Genomic DNA, 20,059 nt, shown 5'->3' with positions numbered 1-20,059 from the left:
CCATTAAAATGCCTGGCTACACTTGAATCCTTGTTGTAATTATTATTTAGTTAATTACCTGTAACATTAATTTAGCTCTATTTTAATTAAGTTTAAAGTTAGGGGGGGGGGTTGGGTTATGTTAGGTTTAGGGGTTAATATAGTTTCATTTAGGTTGTTGCGATGTGGGGGGCTGGCGGTTTAGGGGTTAATAGGTTTATTTAGTGTTAGTGATGTGGGAGGCCAGATGTTTAGGGGTTAATACCTTTATTTAGTAGCAGCGATGTCGGGGAGCGACAATAGGGGGTTAATATCTTTTAATATAGTGGCAGCGATGTTGGGGTGCACCAGAATATGGGTTATTAACTTTAATATAGTGGCGACTATATTAGGAGCGGCAGGATTAGGGGGTTAATAACTTTATTTAGGTGGCGGCAATATCGGGAGCAGCAGATTAGGGGTTAATAACTGTAGGTAGGTGGCGGCAATGTTGGAGCGGCAGATTACGGGGTGTTTAGACTCTGTTTTTATGTTAGGGTTTAGGTTTTAACTTAACTTTTATTTTCCCCGTAGACATCAATGGGGCTGTGTTACAGAGCATTTTCGTTCCGCGATCGCAGGTGTTTAGGCGGTGTTAGTGTTTTCTGACCCGCTCTCCCCATTGATGTCTATGGGGGAAGCGTGCACGAGCACATCAAAACTGCGCTTATATTTTGTGCGGTATGGAGCTCAACGCAACCATATCGCACGCACAAGCCAGCTGTTTGAAAGCTTGCAATGGCAGCGCTATAGGGAGTTAAACTTTTGTTGCGTTAATTTCTCTATAGCATTGCATAACTCGTAATCTAGCTGTATGTTTTGTATTGCTCTGATGAAGGGGTGTATTCCCATGAAACGTCACTTATCAAAAGGCATTTTTGCACCAAAGAGTCCAGAGTGCTTTTTTTAATTTACTATATCTGAATTACTATTCAGCACCTTGGCAATCGAATTGAGTTTGTGAGAGTGCACCCTACTCCTACTTATTCATATACAGTATATATATATATATATATATATATATATATATATATATATATATATATATATATATATATATATATATAATGCATTGGAGCCCTTCTCCGTTAGATAGATGAAAACATGTAAAAACATATGTACGCAATATTCTTTTTTAATAAAGGTTTTAACTATGTATTTACTGGAAATATTTTCACATCCCAATGTTCTGCACATAGCAGAATATGTTCTATGTATCTATAAATAGATATTCCTATTTATATCTATACCTGTATATAATCATGTATATAGGTCTAGATATATATTTTACCAAAATGCCATATATATATGGTATGTATTTATCAATAAACAGAACATATTCTGCTAGTAATGCGATCGGGTTTGCTCAAGACTTCTATGGGGGAAGTATGTGAACATGCACACTATATTCTAACTTCGGGATTTTTGCACGTTGTCGGGTTACTGCGAGAGAGAAAACAGTTTACTTTCAACTTGTAATACGAGGGCAACCCGACAAACGTAAAAATCTTACTTGTAGCGCAATTAACACTCAAGCTGGAGCATTAATTTACGCTCCACTCATAATTTGGCCCATTGTGTTTTATCTGCATGTTTATGCTTTCACTTTAAAGCACGTAATGTTTAAACCATTCTGTTGATGAATTTAAAGGGACAAGTCAACCCAAATGTTCAAATATGTAATTCCTATAAAGTTGCTAACAATGTTTAGTTTGCACTGTAGCCAAATTCATTACCCTAAATCGTTTATAAGCATTACTACTTACTTGTTTCTTCTTTGCAGTTTAAAATGCCCGCCTGCCCCCTCCCATATTTCGTCATCAAGATCCTAAGGTTGTTCAGTCTCCAGCTCTATGTCGGCTACTTCTTGTCAATCCACGCTGCTAACACTAGGGGGAAGGAACTCAAAATACTTTCTCAAGTTCCGACACGTCTGATATTTCAGACGTACCAGTGTGCTGCCAGTCATCGTAGTCTGTGAACTTTCTCCGGCAGTGTGCAGTCATCGTAGTTTTTGAGGTCTCCGGCAGTATGCAGTCATTGCGTGAGAATTCAGTTATAGAGGTAGGTTACAGATAGGCTGCGTGTACTAATAGTTGATCTAATAGAGGGTACATAGGAAGGCAGCAGCCATTTGCCCAGGAGGAGACGGACTTGATCGTACTGCCCAGAGTGTAAAGATCAATACAACTGGAGACTGGAAGCGTCACTCTAAAATTTCGGCTTACTGCTATGCTCCACAGCAAGCTAACCTAACAGACACAGTATTATAGTAAAACAAAATGGCATGCTCTAATTTGTTATATTAAGACTAGAAACACTGCACCTCTGTTACTAGGACAATCAGCAGCTAGTCGCACAACCCTACTGATTGGGTCAGCAGCAGTTTGCACTGTGGACCAGTAGTCTTCTGCTGGTCCCAATCTGTACTTCTACTATGTGTTTAACACATTTGGCAGGATTAAATTACAAAGAGGTGCAGGGTTGCAAGTCTTAAAATTACACACTCTTATGAATTAGATTATAACTGGCCCTTTAAATGGACAATAGACCACCCTGAGATGTGTTTATAAAATGTTGTTATACAGTCAACAACTTTGCATTATATGTTTATTATTTTATTTTGCCCTTGTATATGTAATTTAGCTCTAAAATGTGAGCATTTCTAATTCTCTGCATTTGAAATGCACCCTGCTAACTTCTCAAGACTAGCTATGCTACATATCTGTCCCTAATTGGCTTTATCAGATAACAACAGAAAAACAATTTACTTTATACTAACTTTACAACTGTGACTAGCCCTGTTGTCTATGAGCTAAATTACACATTGGTTAATCCAAAAATAAGGCAAATGGTGAGTGGAGTTTTGACTACTGAAAAATAATTGGCAGTAAAAATGTTAATTTGTTTTAAAAACATTAAAACTTCTCTGATATGTTATTCTATAGCAACACGACAGAAATGTCTTGTAATTACAAGGTGTTTACTGTCCCTTTAAGGTAGATCTCTTCAATAAGATATGTTTGGCAAGTAACTTAGTCACTTTAAAGGGACAGTCAAGTCAACATTACACTATCATGATTCAGATAGAGCACACAATTTTAAACAACTTTCCATTCACTTACATTATTTAAATGTGCACATTTTTGTATATGCACAGTTTTTGAGGCACCAGCTCCTACTGAGCATGTGCAAGAGCCACAGAATATACTTATACAAGTTTTGTGGGTTGGCTGATGGCTGTTACATGATGTATTAGGAAGAATAAATGCAACTAAATGAGATTTGTCAGAAAATAATCTATTTCTCATTTGAAATGTTTTTTGCATTGTCTATTTATTATGCTTTTATTGATTATGCCATGCTATTCTACTGTGTATAGTGGTCCTTTAGCACTTTATAGGACAGATGCTGGTTTTTAAGGGATAGTAAATACCAAAAATGTTATTGTTTAATGGTCTTTTAGCACTTTATAGGACAGATGCTGGTTTTTAAAAGGGATAGTAAATACCAAAAATGTAAATGTTTAAAAATGTAGATAATCCCTTTATTACCATTTCCCAGTTTTGCATAACCAACACTGTTATATTAATATACTTTTTTACCTCTGTGATTACCTTGTTTCTAAGCTTCTGCTGACTGCCTCCTTGTCTCAGATCTTTTGACAGACTTGCATTTCAAGCAATTAGTGCTGACTCTTAAATAACTTCACCGTGGGTGAGCACAGTGTTATCTATATGAAACACATGAACTAACGCCTTCTAGCTGTGAAAAACTGTCAAATGCATATAGATGAGTGGCGGCCTTCAAGGGCTTAGAAATTAGCATATGAGCCTACCTAGGTTTAGCTTTCAACTAAGAATACTAAAAGAACAAAGCAAATTTGATGATAAAAGTAAATTAGAAAGTTGTTTAAAATGCCATGACCTTTAAAAAACTCCAAGTAATGTTAATAAGTAAGTTGAATGTGATATATCAATATGTATATTAGTTAAAATATATCTGTATGCATAGCTAAATACAGTATTATAAGAATGAACTTGTGTATAATTTATGGATGATGCTATGTGTTTCAAAGCTGTTTATATTTGTTTTTTGACCTTTTCTTGGATTACAAATAAAAGTTAAAAAAAATAAAAAAAAAAATTAAAAAAAAATTGCATGACCTATCTGAAACATGAAAGTTTAATTTGGACTTTACTATCCCTTTAATGTATGTATGTATGTGTTACATTAAGCACTTAGAATTTAGTGCTTGCTGATTGGTGGCTACATTTTAGCCACCAATCAGCAAGCGCAACCCAGGTGTTAAACCAAAAAGGGACCGGCTCCTAAGCTTACATTTTTACTTTTCACATAAAGATAACAAGAGAATGAAGAAACATTGATACTACGAGTAAATTAGAAAGTTGCTTAAAATTGCATGCCCTATCTGAATCATGAAAGAAAAAAATTGGGTTTAGAATCCCTTTAACAAAATAATACTGGTTCATTAGACACAAACTAAAACATTTCTAGTATATGAGGTGAGCTGATGTGTGCAAGGCACTATTGTCATCTTACCTAGACTGCTAGAAATAAACCCCATATTGTATGATTCAGGACAGTGAATACAACTTTCTTCTATTATCAAATGTGATTCATTCTCTTTGGATCTTTAGTTGAAGGAGAGACAATGCACTTCTTAGAGTTAGCTTGAACACATCAGATGAGCCAATGACAAGAGTAATGTATGTGCAGCCACCAATAAGCAGCTAACTCCCAGTAGTGCATTGGTGATCTTGAGCATACCTAGGTATGCAGAGAAAAAGGAGGACAAATCCAGACTGTGAGCCAGTGCAATAGGGTTTTATTCTTCCAGGTAATAGTTTAGCAAACGCAGCTTAAACTATCTGACATGTTTCGCGCATGTCACATGCGCTTCTTCAGAGATAGTGTTTTGGGTATCACAGGTGAGCCTAAATAGGCTAATACAGCCTATCAGAAAAAGGTGGGTTGGTCCTTGGTAATAGGTAGATAGTTTAGGCTCAGCTGTGGGAACCAAAGTTTTAACTTTAGGGATGATACATTGTTAGATAAGGAAGTGTGCAGAAGCATAAATATAAAAGACAATCAATGTTACAAGTTATTTGCTTATCTTAACAAAAAATATATATACATTCGTAAAAACAAAAGAAAATTGTAAGTACAAATATCACAATTTAGAAAGTTAAGAATTAGATTAAGAATTAGTAATAAATAATAAATAAAAAACAAAAAAGAGAAGGAGAGAGAAAGGAAAAAATTCATATGATAGATATATATATCTAAGTGGTGGAGAAGAGGGAAGGAAGCAGAGGTCTGATGACCGCTGCTTGATAAATAGCGAGGCAAAGGGCTTGATAAATCGAGCCCAAACTGCTTCATTTCCCTTTAAGAAATATTGCTACTTTGCCTATTAAAATCAAATCAAAATTAAACTCTCATGATTCAGAAAGAAGTAAACTGGAAAGTTGTTTAAAATAGCATGCTCTATTATGTAATTTGCTCTGTCCTCTTGCTATCCTTTGCTGAATAGCATACCTAGGTATGCTCAAGATCACCAATGCACTACTGGGAGTTAGCTGCTTATTGGTGGCTGCACATATATTCCTCTTGTCATTGGCTCATCTGATGTGTTCAGCTAACTCTAAGAAGTGCATTGTTTCTCCTTCAACTAAAGATACCAAGAGAATGAATCAGATTTGATAATAGAAGAAAGTTGTATTCACTGTCTGAATCATACAATATGGGGTTTATTTCTAGCAGTCTAGGTAAGATGACAATAGTGCCTTGCACACATCCGCTCACCTCATATGCTAGAAATGTTTTAGTTTGTGTCTAATGAACCAGTACTATTTGTTAAAGGGATTCTAAATGTAAGCTTAGGAGCCGGCCCCTTTTTGGTTTAACACCTGGTTGCGCTTGCTGATTGGTGGCTAAATGTAGCCACCAATCAGCAAGCACTAAATTCTAAGTGCTTAATGTAATACATACATACATTAAAGGGATAGTAAAGTCCAAATTAAACTTTCATGTTTCAGATAGGTCATTCAATTTTAAAACAACTTTCTAATTTACTTTTATCATCAAATTTGCTTTGTTCTTTTAGTATTCTTAGTTGAAAGCTAAACCTAGGTAGGCTCATATGCTAATTTCTAAGCCCTTGAAGGCCGCCACTCATCTATATGCATTTGACAGTTTTTCACAGCTAGAAGGCGTTAGTTCATGTGTTTCATATAGATAACACTGTGCTCACCCACGTGAAGTTATTTAAGAGTCAGCACTAATAGCCTGAAATGCAAGTCTGTCAAAAGATCTGAGACAAGGAGGCAGTCAGCAGAAGCTTAGAAACAAGGTAATCACAGAGGTAAAAAAGTATATTAATATAACAGTGTTTGGTTATGCAAAACTGGGAAATGGTAAATAAAGGTTATCTACATTTTTAAACATTTACATTTTTGGTATTTACTATCCCTTTAAAAACCAGCATCTGTCCTATAAAGTCCTAAAGGACCACTATACACAGTAGAATAGCATGGCATAATCAATAAAAGCATAATAAATAGACAATGCAAAAACATTTCAAATGAGAAATAGATTATTTTGTGACAAATCTCATTTAGTTGCATTTATCTTCCTAATACATCATGTAACAGCCATCAGCCAACCACAAAACTTATATAAGTATATTCTGTGGCTCTTGCACATGCTCAGTAGGAGCTGGTGCCTCAAAAACTGTGCATATACAAAATGTGCACATTTAAATAATGTAAGTGAATTGGAAAGTTGTTTAAAATTGTGTGCTCTATCTGAATCTTGATAGTGTAATGTTGACTTGACTGTCCCTTCTTGTCCGACTGGGGAGATTGACAGCTCCTGCCCCAGTGTGATTAGCTGTGCACAGGCATGGGTGGTTTTGCACGTGAGCGCAACATAGTGCTTGCGTGTAATGGTAAATTCCGGCAACAGATTGTTGCCCGCCAGAGGAGGGCTGGGGCGGGACAGGTGTGAATATGTACCCTAGCCTGATAAAGTAGTAGGAAATGTTCAATTATTTGTATTCATCTTTTAAAATATACTTATATGATTTAGTCCCATTTTACTGAAATGTAACTCCGAAAAGTCATCTCCAGAGCATTAAAGCACTACTGTGACCTAGCTGCCCACATCTGGTGAGCCAATGACAAGGGACCTTTGTGTGTAGTCACCAATCACCAGCTAGCTCCCAGTGCATTGCATTCTGGGACCTAGGTGTGTTTTTAAACAAAAAACAGTACTCTGTCCCTTTAACAGATGTAAATTGCTGCATTCTTTGTCTGAATCATGAAAAAAAATGTTTTGCTTGCTTATCCCTTTTACAGTTCTACATTCCACACAACCATTTTTTGCACACTTTATTGCTCTTTTTTATGTGTCTCTTATTGTCCTTAAAGGGATATGAAACCCAATTTTTTTCTTTCCTGATAAAGATAGAGCATGCAATTTTAAGCAATATTCTAATTTACTCCTATTATAATTTTTTTTCGTTCTCTTGGTATGCTTTGTTGAATGAGCAGCAATGCACTATTTGTTGCTGATTGAACACATGGGTGAGTCAATGACAGTCAGTATATATATATATATATATATATATATGCAGCCACCAATCAGCAGCTAGAACTAGGTTGTTTGCTGCTCCTGAGCTTTCATAGATGAACCTTTCAGCGAAGGATAACAAGAGAAGGAAGCAAAGTAAATAATAGAAGTAAATGAAAAAGTTGTTTAAAATTGTATTCTCTATCAGAATCATGAAAGAAAAAAAATTGGGTTTCATGTCCCTTTAATAGATTAAATTAGATAAGTTAGGAAACTTATTTATTCCATATTTATCAACTAATATTTTGTATAATGCATCTACATACTATTCTCAGACGTATCTTTGCTTTGAATTCATTATTATAAGTAGAATATATTTATAATCTAATCACCCTTTACACGTTAACTTCAAATATACAGCGAAATAAAAACATTACGGTTTCAAAAAGTTGGCATAAGATTTCACATTATCTAAAAAGGATGGGAGCCTAATAGGTTGGAATCTAAATTTGTAATCACAATATCCCAAACAGAGACTTCTAACAAAATACAAATTGCTTCTAAAATACATTTTTAGATTTTTTTTATTCTGTTCTTGGTGTATTTTTAAAGGGACGGTCTACTCCAAAATTGTTATCACATGGTGCAGTCCAGTAAAAGCAGCAAAGCCAAAACATTAAAGGGACATTAAACAAATTGGGATAGAGACACAATATAATAATATGTACTTTATTATTATTATTATTATTATCGGTTATTTGTAGAGCGCCAACAGATTCCGCAGCGCTATAAACAATGGGGGAGTACAACAAAACAATTATAGGGTAGAGGGGCCTGCCAAGAGTTGCACTGTTGTAGTCAGCTCTTAAGAAGGTGATCTACAAATAGCTGGACTTTTAGGCTTACATGCTAAGAGGGTTCAGGGGATAGCAATGGAGGAGAGGAACTGGTATTAGGAAAGGTTAGCGTAGGTTGTATGCGTCCCTGAACAGTAGAGTCTTTAGGGAGCACTTGAAGCTTTTAAAACTAGAAGAGAGTCTTGTGGAGCGAGGCAGAGAGTTCCACAAGATGGGAGCCAGTCTGGAGAAGTCCTGTAAACGGGAGTGTGATGAGGTGACAAGAGAGGAGGAGAGTAGGAGGTCATGAGCAGAGCGAAGGGGGACGGGAGGGAGAGTATCTGGAGAACAAGGTCTGAGATGTAGGGGGGAGGCAGTGCAGTTGAGGGCTTTGTATGTAAGAGTGAGAGTTTTGTGTTTGATCCTAGAGGCAAGAGGAAGCCAGTGAAGGGATTGGCAGAGAGGCGCAGCAGATGAAGAGCGACGTGTAAGGAAGATGAGTCTGGCAGAGGCATTCATTATGGATTGTAAAGGAGCTAGGTGGCAGGTGGGGAGACCAGAGAGGACAGAGTTGCAGTAATCAAGGCGGGAAAGAATGAGAGAGTGGATTAAAATCTTAGTTGTGTCTTGTGTAAGGAAGTGTCTAATTTTAGAGATGTTTTTAAGGTGGAAGCGGCAGGCTGTAGCCAAGGACTGAATGTGAGGAGTGAAGGAAAGATCTGAGTCAAATGTGACCCCGAGACATCGGGCATGCGGGGTAGGGGGTAATGATGGAGTTGTCGACAGTTATAAAGATATTGGGGGTGGAGATTTTGGAAGAAGGGGGGGAAAATGAGGAGCTCAGTTTTGGAGAGATATAGCTTGAGGTAGTGAGAGGACATCCAGGAAGAGATGTGAGAAAGACAGTTAGTGACACGGGTTAGCAAGGAAGGAGATAGTTCTGGTGCAGAGAAGTAGATTTGGGTGTCATCGGCATAGAAATGATATTGGAAACCGTGGGACTTAATTAGGGAACCTAGTGATGACGTATAGATTGAGAAGAGAAGGGGACCGAGGACAGAGCCTTTCGGTACTCCGACAGAAAGGGGTGACGGGGCAGAGGAGGCCCCAGAGAAGGCTAAACTGAAGGTACGGTTTGACAGGTAGGAAGAGAGCCACGAAAGGGCTGTGTCACAGATGCCGAAGGATTGGAGGGTTTGGAGCAAAAGAGGGTGGTCGACAGTGTCAAAGGCTGCAGACAGATCAAGGAGGATAAGCAGAGAGAAGTGGCCTTTTGATTTAGCTGTAAGTAGGTCGTTGGTGACCTTAACAATAGCTGTCTCTGTGGAGTGATAGGGACGAAATCCACATTGCAGCGGGTCAAGAAGGGAGTTTAACGTAAGGAAATGGGATAGGCGTGAATATACTAGTTTTTCGAGAAGCTTTGAAGCAAGAGGGAGGAGGGAAATTGGGCGGTAGTTGGATGGGGAGGTAGGATCAAGGGAAGGTTTTTTGAGGATAGGTGTGACCAGTGCATGTTTCATTGATGAGGGAAATGTACCAGTGCTGAGGGAGAGGTTGAAAATGTGTGTTAGTATAGGGGTAAGGGGTAGCAGAGAGAGAGGGGAGCAGCTGTGAGGGGATAGGGTCAAGGGGACAGGTAGTGAGGTGAGAGCGCAGTATAAGTGCTGAAACTTCGTCCTCAGGTAACAGGGGAGAATGAACTAAGTTTCAGGTTATGAGGGTTGTGGTTGAGTGAGAGTATTTGAGGGGGGGAGAGAATGGAATTGTGTTGAGAACTGATTTCATGTCTGATGGAATCAATTTTGTTAATGAAGTGACTGGCAAAGTCTTGAGCTGACAGAGAGGTTGTATTAGGAAGTGGAGGAGGGCGGAGGAGAGTAATGAAAGTGGAGAACAGACGTTTTGGGTTTGAAGAAAGATTAGAGATAAGAGTAGAGAAGTAGTGTTGCTTGTGGAGATTAAGGGCAGAGTAGTAGGAGTTCAAGATGAATTTGTAATGAAGAAAATCAGCTGAACTCCGTGATTTTCTCCAATGCCGTTCAGCAGTACGGGAACATCTGCGTAGGTACCCGTGTCAGAGGAGTATGCCAGGGCTGGGGATGAGTGTGTGATTTCCTAGCAGTGGTAAGAGGGGCGAGATTGTCAAGGACGGATATAAGGGTGGAATTATAGTGGCGGATAGATTGTTCAGGGCAGGAAAAGGAGGAGAAGGATGAGAGGAGCGGTTGAAGGGAATTAGCAAGTTGTTGCTGATCTAAAGACCTAATACTTCTGTGAAGTTTGGTGTGAGGAGTAGAAGGTGGGAGAGTTGTAGGAAGGGATGATATGTTGCAGGTAAGGAGATGGTGGTCAGAAAGAGGAAAAGGGGAGTTTGAGAAGTTTGAGAGAGTGCATCGATAGCTAAAGATCAGGTCAAAGGAGTGACCGTCTTTGTGAGTGGTCGAATCAGTCCATTGTGACAGACCGAAAGAGGAAGTGAGTTGCAGAAGTTGTTTAGCAGATGAGGCAGTGGGATTGTTAAGGGGGATGTTGAAGTCGCCAAGAATGAGGGCAGGGGTGTCTGAGGAAAGGAAATAAGGAAGCCAGGCAGCAAAGTGATCTAAAAATTGAGTTGGGGAGCCAGGGGGGCGGTATATGACTGCAACACGTATAGAGAGGGGAGAGAACAGCCGAATCATGTTGTTGGAAGGTGCAACGAGAGGAAAGTAAAATACCAACACCACCCCCTTGTCTATTGCCAGACCTAGGAGTGTGGCTGAAATGGAGACCCCCCATGTGACAGTGCAGCAGTGGATGCTGTGTCTGAAGTAGAGAGCCAGGTTTCTGTAAGAGCCAGAAGGTTAAGAGAGTGGGAGATAAAGAGATCATGGATAGAAGTGAGCTTGTTGCAAACGGAGCGAGAGTTCCAGAGTGCACAAGTGAAGGGGGAGGGGTTTTTAGATGTAAGAGGAATGCGATTAAGGTTACCAGAGTTTAGTTTATGAAGTCTATTGAAAGGCACACAAGGATGTGAAAGGTTAGGAGGTTGTGAGGGACCAGGATTAGGGGAAATGTCGTCAGCAGCTAGTATGAGCAAGAGGGAGAGTGACATGAGATGAGAAGCAGATTTGCAGTAATGAGACTGTTGTTTAACTGAAGTGCAGGGGGTAGAGAGAGTATTTAGGAATAAGTAGAGTTCATGAGTACAAAAGTAAGGTGAGTATAAGAGAGATGGGCTAATGAATAGTGCAGGTGGAGAGGGAGAAGGAGAAACTGAGTAATGTAGTTTGTTATAGAGACAGGAGGTAGCAAAAAGGAGTATGAAGATATTGATCATTATTCTGAAAGTTGGAACCAAGTAAACACATAAGACACAGTATTACAGCAGCACTTGCAGAAGGATACAATGAGATACAAAAACATTGTATTACAAGAGTACTTGCCTTGTGTCTTGCCCCTTGCCCAATCCTTGTATAATTCTTAAAAGTTAATGCCTCACTTATAAAATGTGAACATATGCTATTATTAAAAAGTACACAGCCCTGTAACCAATGCACTCACCCCTGTGCAATGCACTTCCCCAAGCTAGTCTGCAATATATACAGGTAGGGCAGTCAGCTGAGTCCACTAAATTTACTTAATTGCTAATCAAAGACATACTTTAATTACTTTACCTGCAAATTTATACTGCAGTGTCTCACCATTAACCCTTTCTTTTAAGTTTACGAATCGTCCAGCTCTAACTATCCCCACACATTTCCTTCTATGGCTGTATCTATATCTACCTTTGCTTTGGTAGAATGCAGCCCTGCACTACCATTATCTGTTGGAGCATGCCTAAAAGCAAATAAGCAGCTGTGAAATACAATGCCTGTGTTTCTAAAGCTAAGCACTGATAAGGGGGGTGGGGCAGACTACTCCAGACAGCATGGCTATGTAAGTAATTTTGCTTATTTTTGAAAAATATTTTCAAATACTTGCCAGCAATTTTTAAACTTTTTTTTATGCAAACTATTTTTACTTAATTAGCCCTTTTATTATATGCACAGATCTCAACATGTTTTTTGGCACTTTAAGCATTAATACATATGACACAAGTAAAGGCCAATCGGTACTAGGGGATACCTAGCAACCTATCCTGAAAGGGGCAGTCTACTCCAAAAGTGTTTAATATGACAGATAACGCCTTTACTACCCATTCCCCAGCTTTGCAAAACCAGTATTGTTAAATTAATAACCTTTATTACATCTAAAACCTTAAATCTCTGTTTTTAAAAGGGCAGTTTACACTAATTTTCATATAACTGCATGTGATAGACACTACTATAAAGAATAATATGCACAGATACTGATCTAAAAATCTGTGTAAAACCGTTTAAAAACTTACTTATAAGCTCCCAGTTTAGCTCTGTTGAAAAGGTTAGCTCAAAATTCATTCTATAGCAACCCCCCCCCCCCTTCCTCTGCATATGAAAAGACTCTCTACACAAACGGGTGCAAGGTGGAGTAGGTATACATCAGTATAGTTCTAAAACTTTGGGGCTTGGTTAGGAGTCTGAAAACCAGCGCAATGTTTTTTAAAAAAATAAGCAAAACTATAAAAAAAATAAAAATGTATAGGCTATATAAATGGATCATCTACAAAACATTCATGCAAAGAAAAAACTAGTCTATAATGTCCCTTTAAGCCCCTGCAGGCCACTTTTATCTTAGTCAATGCTATAAGCTTTTCACAGCAAGACAGAGCTAGTTAATGTGTACCATATAGGTAATACTGTGCTCACATTGTGGTATTACAAATGAGAATGCACTGATTAGCTAAAATGCAAGTCGTAAACAGCCCTAAGATAAGGAGGCAGTCTGCAGAGGCTTTAGATACAAGGTAATCACATAGGTAAAAAGTATATTATATAACTGTGTTTGTCATGCACAACTGGGTAATGGGTAATAAAGGTATTATTTAACTTTTTAAACAATCAAAATTTTGGAGTAGACTGTCCCTTTAAACAGATGAAAATGCCCCTTTAAAAGCAATTGTGTTTCTACGCAGCATGCATTTTAACAGTGCAACTTTAATTTTTTCTAAAGGAAAATATTCTTTATTTAAAAAAAAAAAAAAAGTCCTATAATTTCAGTGTATTCTCTGACATTATAATTTGCCATTTTCGATTTTGTTGTCCTTGAAGCAAAATCAAACACTGTCTGTATAGCAGAAATCTGCAATGCTGGTTAATTCCAAATTCTGGATGTAAATCAAAACAGACATAACTTGCCTAAAAAAATAAAATTGCTTTTATGTTATATAAAATTATCAAGATTAGAAATTTGTATTTGGTATTTCCCTTATGAAATCTGGAAAGCATATTTTGATAAAATTTTTATTAGAAATTATCCCCCCCCCTCCCCTTATTACAAAAACATATTACAAAATTACAAATTTTGTTGAGTAAAAGGAGATTTTACTCATAATGGCTTAATGTTAAGAATGTAATATTTTATCATATAAATGTAAACTGCTAGTGGGTGCTGTAATATTAAGAGCCAGGCAATTTTGTAATAGGCCATTTTTGTAAAATTGTCTATTTCTAGGACAATCTTGAAAGCTAAATAAATATATTTTCTCCCATTAAAGAAATTTGTAATATTTTTTCTGATCTGTCCATCCAAAAATGTAAACGTAATACATGAGGAAATTCAAAAGGCAACTATTCCTCGAGGCACATATAACTAGCAATCAGGTAGTTTGTGTGTTTTCTCTGTTCACAGAATTAGCTGAAGAGATTTATTATGCTGTTACTGCAAATTCTATATATGGCAGCATGGTAATTACTGTTGGTGCTAATCCAATGCATGATCTACTTAAAGCACAGGAAATTCATACTAAAGATATGTCAACATCATTTTGCAAAACATACATGGTGCAACCCATACAATAAAGAATGTTCTCTGTTAAGAAGCACAAATTAGACTAATTTCCCGGGTCAATCATTCCCCTCTTCCTTAGCTACCCCAATTTAATATTGACTCTTGCACATAAACGATGTTTAGACAGTTGGGCACTTATTTGATCCCTTGAGACTTATCTGGGCCTCGCTTGCCTTCTGCTAGCATGTTCGTAATTCTAAGGTTGCATGACACTTAATACTTTTGATAGCCTGATGGAGAAAATTGCAGATACAAAATGATAGGACTCAAGCAAACAAAGAAGGAATAGATGAGAAAAAATAATTGCACCTGATTGGGTTTCCTAATAATAGTTAGCAAATGTGGGTAAGCTTTGGAAATACAGAGCAAGTTTATCTTTTTTTCTGCTAAAGAAAGCAAAATCACAGTATTAGGTATTTTTTTTCTATTTTATTCAGCATAAAAAAATCAATATTTTTCATAATCTGGCAAGTATGAAAAAATTGTCACAGAATGAAAGCTGAATACATGAAGCATTGTATCAAGGCACATACAAGACCGGCCAAAGGGCATACAATGCACTTTGGTTTTTATTTAAAAAAGGAACATAAACAGTATGGCAAAAGAATTTTTTTTTAAAAAAAATATTAAATAGGTTATAGTCAACGGGAAGCAAAAAAAAAAAAAATGGTAAATGGTTTTAGCAGATTAATAAAATGCTCCAGTAATGGGCACTATACAGAATCTCTGCATAACATTGTTATCTTAACAACTTTATTGTATAAAATGTATTTATTACGTTTATATTTATTCTCTTAAAGTATAGTTATATACTGTTTATATGTGAAGAATCTTTATTGCTCAAAACACAATTTTTATTTTCTTACTTGGTAACATTCAATTTTTCATGTGATTTATAAAATAAAAAAAAGAATAATTCACTGATGGCTCTTAAAATAATGCTTAATATATTGGTCTTTGTTCTGAATGAAATAATTAGAAAAGGGGATTTTTTTTAAAGCTGTTAAAAATCTATTTACATGTCTTTTAATGTGACATTAATTTAGACTTCTTTTTTCCTTTTTAGCACTGATACAAAACTATAGTTGTGGCAATTTACTATTTGTCTAGATTAATATTTATGTTGTGTCTAAATATTTAGTTATATTAAGACAACTGATAATGCCCATTACTGCACACATTTTATTTGAGAAGGCATGAACAGTTTTGTGTGCAGATCCAACAATACTGCAAGTTCTCTTTATTTATTTGTTTTATTTTGTAGCTACACAGTATTTTAAGTGTTTAAAACCCAAATATATATATATATAAAAAAAATGTCCTGTGCTTTTATACTATAATGGTCTGAATGTAATAAAAATAAAGTCCTGATTGTTCAACACAGCAAAGAAATTCACTTTCACAGTCAACAAGTTATTTTACTCAGTAGAACACAAAAAAAAGTTAAATGGTCTGTAACCTCAATATTAGCAAGGAAAATACAGTACAAATTACAAAAAATACTAAAATAGAGGATTGTGGTCAGGTCTCACACTACATTTAATTGTAGCAGCAACCTGAAATTTTAAACTTTTAATAAAAAGTTCTTAAATATAAATTATATGGCAAATGTACAGTACATTGCTCCTTCAGTCTTCTGTTTCCAGTGTTTTCGCAGTAGAACAGTGAATTCCAGTCACTTAGTTTAGTTCCTATAAAAAGTATTTTACCATTCAGCATCATGAATGTGAATGATCAGAGTCTGGTATACCACTGTCTCTATAGCTTCTGTTACTACTGCTTTCACTGTGGCTGGTTTTATACAAAGTCACTCCATTAGGTGGAAATATAGTGTGTATTATAAATTCCTCCTTTGAAATAGGATCACTATTTATTGGTATCATCTGAAAAGAAGTCTCTCGAATTTCTAAAATGGAGTTATCCTTCTTAGTACCAGCTTCTGCATAGTCATCTTTTCTTCTTCGACCCTTGCTATAGGCGCAGTTCCGTGAAAACAGGGACCCATTTCTATGTACATACCAGCAAACCAAGGCAAGGAGTGTAACAGCCACTAGCGCCACCGCACCACCAATGATGGCTGCTAATGGCAAACTTGAGTTCTTGTAAGGCTCCTTCTCTTGCTCTCGGTTAAGCGTTGTGGTTGGGTTATGCATTTTAAGTGGTGATGTCTCTGTTTCAATGCAAACTGGTGTTTCATCAGATAGGTAGATGTTACTGGTTTCCATGGGAACCATACATATTCGGTATGGTGACTCAGGTTCAAGAGCTGTAAGCAAATATTCAGTCCTATCGCCTGTCACAATTGTTTCTGTTATAGATCCAAAAACAGGACTGTGACCCATTTTTAGCCAACTCAGTCTCAATGCAGTCATTGGTAGTGCAAGTTTCCAATAGATATGGATAGTGTCTACTGTGGTAGATTTCACATTAATTGTAATGATTTTTCGTACAGGAATTGGAGTGGTCCGATAAACTTTGCTGAGATCAGGAGGCTTTATCTCTGGCTGCTTTGTCACAGGCACTGGCCATTGTCCTTGTGCTGGAAGCAAAGTATTCAACATTGTTGTTGTTGTAACTTGGATAGTATTTACATCAGATCTGTCTCTACAATCAAATAATTCGGTATTGAGGTCTTTGATGGTCATCCCTCTTACCCTTTCTGGTGCCTGGCACATAAGCCCACGAACATTAACTTTGGAAGGCAAAGACTGGAGCCAGTCACGAACCCATTTCATTTTGCACCCACAATACCAAGGGTTGTTACGCATGAATAATTGTGTTAAATTATCCAGATCATCAAAGATACCCTGAGGTAAAGATGTGAGGTTGTTAGTAGACATATCAAGTCGGTATAGTTGTGTAAGGTCAGCAAATGCATTAGGTGGTACATAGTTCATGTGGTTCTCTTGAAGGTAAAGCTTTCTCAGGTTTGTACCTGGCAGATTTGCAGGAGGAGATGTGAGTGAATTACGTACCAATGAAAGTTCTGTCAGGTTAATCAAGTTCATAAATACTCTCTCCCCAAGGCCATTATTGTTTAAAAGATTTCCATCAAGAACCAGTCGCTTTAGGTTTGTGAGATCTTGTAAAGAGACCTCTGCAATAGTGGAAATACGATTATCATCCAAACGTAACTCTTCAATTGTTCGAGGCAGACCCCAGGGTATTGTGCTTAAGTGATTTCTTGATAGGAAGAGAAGCCGAAGATAAATATTGTCTCGAAATGCTCCATCCTCAATGCTAACTGCAGACACAGAATTATCATCTAGATGAAGTTCTTCTATGGAAGGAATCTGTGAAAGTGCATCATAGGTAATAGTCCGTATATTGTTTTCCTGCAAATGTAGTTCTTTAACATGCTTTGGAAGGTTAATTGGAAATTCGTCTAAACTGTTGCGATACAAGTATATTCTCTCAACTTTGTCCAGGCCTCTTAAGTCTGACGGTATCCCAGCATTGTTGATTTGATTATTTTGAAGGTAGAGAGTTGTAGCATCCTCTGGAATTCCGTAAGGAATTGATGTTAAGTCCCGATCATTGCAATAAATAAAGCCAGCATCACATCGACAAACTGAAGGGCATGGTTTAACCCCACTAACATATTCTGGTGTCATTTTAAGCAGTAAGAACAACTGAGTCCAAATAACAAATAAGTTCCATGTATCAGCAGTCATGGTCACTAGTAGCTATGAAGCTGCTATTTGTCTTCTGGTTGTGTTTTAGCCTGTAAAAAAAAAAAAAAAAAAAAAAGGTTATTAATCAGAATGATAGAAAAGTATGAGAACAGTTGACTATAATCATCTCAATATTGTAAATATAAAAGTCTGGTTTACATTGTAGATATTTAATAAAATAATGTATAATACCTGGGTACTATTGAATGCTATTCCTACTCCTAAATTTATGACACACAATAAAAAAAATAAAAAAAAGAATAAATGAATGAAAGATAAAGCTAACCATGCTGCATGTATAACTACAGGGCTTGTTCAAAATCAAAACCAAAAATGTTGGAGCCCAACCTTTTTCTGTCTTTTGACTATGTCAGAGTGTGACACTAAAAAGAATAAGAGGAGAAATTCACATTTTCAGTACTTTAATAGAAATGAGAAAGTTAAAAATTAAAAACAAAACGCCACCCCTGAGATGCTGCACACTATTCACGTATGGAAAAAAAGTTTTGAATCTAATATTAGATAGTTTAGGGTGGATGGATAACTATTTTTCCTTGCACTGGTGAAATATGAATATGGGTTATATTTAAAATATATGAAGGGGCATGACATTAAAATGAAATGTTTTCATGGATCAGATAAAGCATGCAATTTTGAGAGACATTTTTATTTATTTCTGTTATCAAGTTATTACTTTGTTCTCTTGATAGAAAAGCCTACCTATGAAGGCTCAGGGGCAGCAATGCAAAACTGAAACCTAGCTGGTGATTGGTGGTTGTAGACACTGGCTCACCAGATGTTTTTATTTAGCCCTACTAGTGCATCGTTATTGGGAGGGGGACTTTAACTATGTGTTTAACCCTTTATGCAATAATACAATTGTTTAACATATTAGAGTATTTTCTTCTAGCATTTTTATCTCCTTTCAAGTTGAACTGTCATGGGGCAAACCATTTCCTTAGAAGTGAATTGATCACTTAATAATTTACCATCTAAACTTTGATAGATATTTGTTTACAGTAAGCTTTAGTCATCATATAGACATTTAGCTTTTATAATTAACATATAAAAATATTTATAAAAATACGATACCAGTGCTATCTGCAAAGCACTTATAACATTAAGTACAATGTTGATGAGTAACTGATAAGGTAATCCTTAGCATATTTTTTTTTATGGATATTTATACAACAGGACCCAATCCATTTATTTTTCTAATGTAAGTCAATCATACAAAAGAAACTGGGTTTATGACGCTCTGTAGCTACATAGATAACATGCATTCCACCCCCACTTCAAATATGATCACATCATTGACATGGTGTCAAGATTTATTTAATCTTTGTTGATTAGTTTTTATAATTACATTCACTGGTTTCATATTTCAGGAAAATTAGCTTATAGTTAGCAGTATTCACATTAACCTTGCTGACACATGGTATCTAAAATACATTGATGGGATTTGTAGTCAGTATGGGATGAAAGATATTCTTTTATGTCAACAGTCACCATGTAGCATATTCCTGTCAACAAGCAGTTTTTTTTCTTATTATCCCCCCCTGTGTATTAGCCCTTAAAGGAACGACAGAATGGCATACCTGCTTTGAAGGTGTTAGCTGATGTCTTCTTGAAATATCCTGTGGGCTAAACAGCATGCAAGCTATTGTCAATGTTTTGTGTTTCCAGAGATAGGGAAGTCTCGGCTATCTCATGTAGCAGTCCCTTGTTAATGTTTATTCAAATAATCCTAACATGTAGTGCCAAATTTCACAACCTTTTTTCTGCATCACAACAAAGCTTTATTGTAAACGATGGATCTGCTAGGTGATGCTTTTGGAGAGCTTCAGTTTCCTGTGGTGACATAGGACAAAGATGGTATATTTATTTTTATCCCCCAAATGTAATATGCTCTTGTATTCTTCCTTGGCTAGGCTTAATTTTCTTTCCAAAAAACGCCTCTGTAATTCTTGCAATTTATCCTATGTAACTTGAGTTTACCCAGTAAACTTAGCTCTGCACCATGAGTGT

General features: G+C 36.7%; 1 protein-coding gene across 1 annotated transcript in view; it reads right to left on the bottom strand.

Annotated features, from left to right (window-relative positions):
• Positions 1-14,771: 14,771 nt before the first annotated feature.
• LOC128657725 (leucine-rich repeat transmembrane protein FLRT3) overlaps positions 14,772-20,059 on the bottom strand; it is a 13,943-nt gene continuing 8,655 nt past the window's right edge. The window contains exons 2-3 of the mRNA XM_053712126.1: positions 19,630-20,059; positions 14,772-18,081 (exon numbers count right to left, since the gene is read on the bottom strand). The exon at positions 19,630-20,059 is cut by the window's right edge and continues 312 nt beyond it. Of these exons, the coding sequence (XP_053568101.1) occupies positions 16,076-18,031 (1,956 nt within the window). The 5' untranslated portion in view covers positions 18,032-18,081; positions 19,630-20,059 and the 3' untranslated portion in view covers positions 14,772-16,075. The remainder of the gene's footprint in view (positions 18,082-19,629) is intronic.

Source organism: Bombina bombina, chromosome 4, assembly GCF_027579735.1.
Source record: "Bombina bombina isolate aBomBom1 chromosome 4, aBomBom1.pri, whole genome shotgun sequence".
In the NCBI taxonomy this organism is placed as follows: Eukaryota; Metazoa; Chordata; class Amphibia; order Anura; family Bombinatoridae; genus Bombina; species Bombina bombina.
Note: the sequence above shows the minus strand (reverse complement) of the source record. Positions and strands in the feature narration are given on the sequence as shown.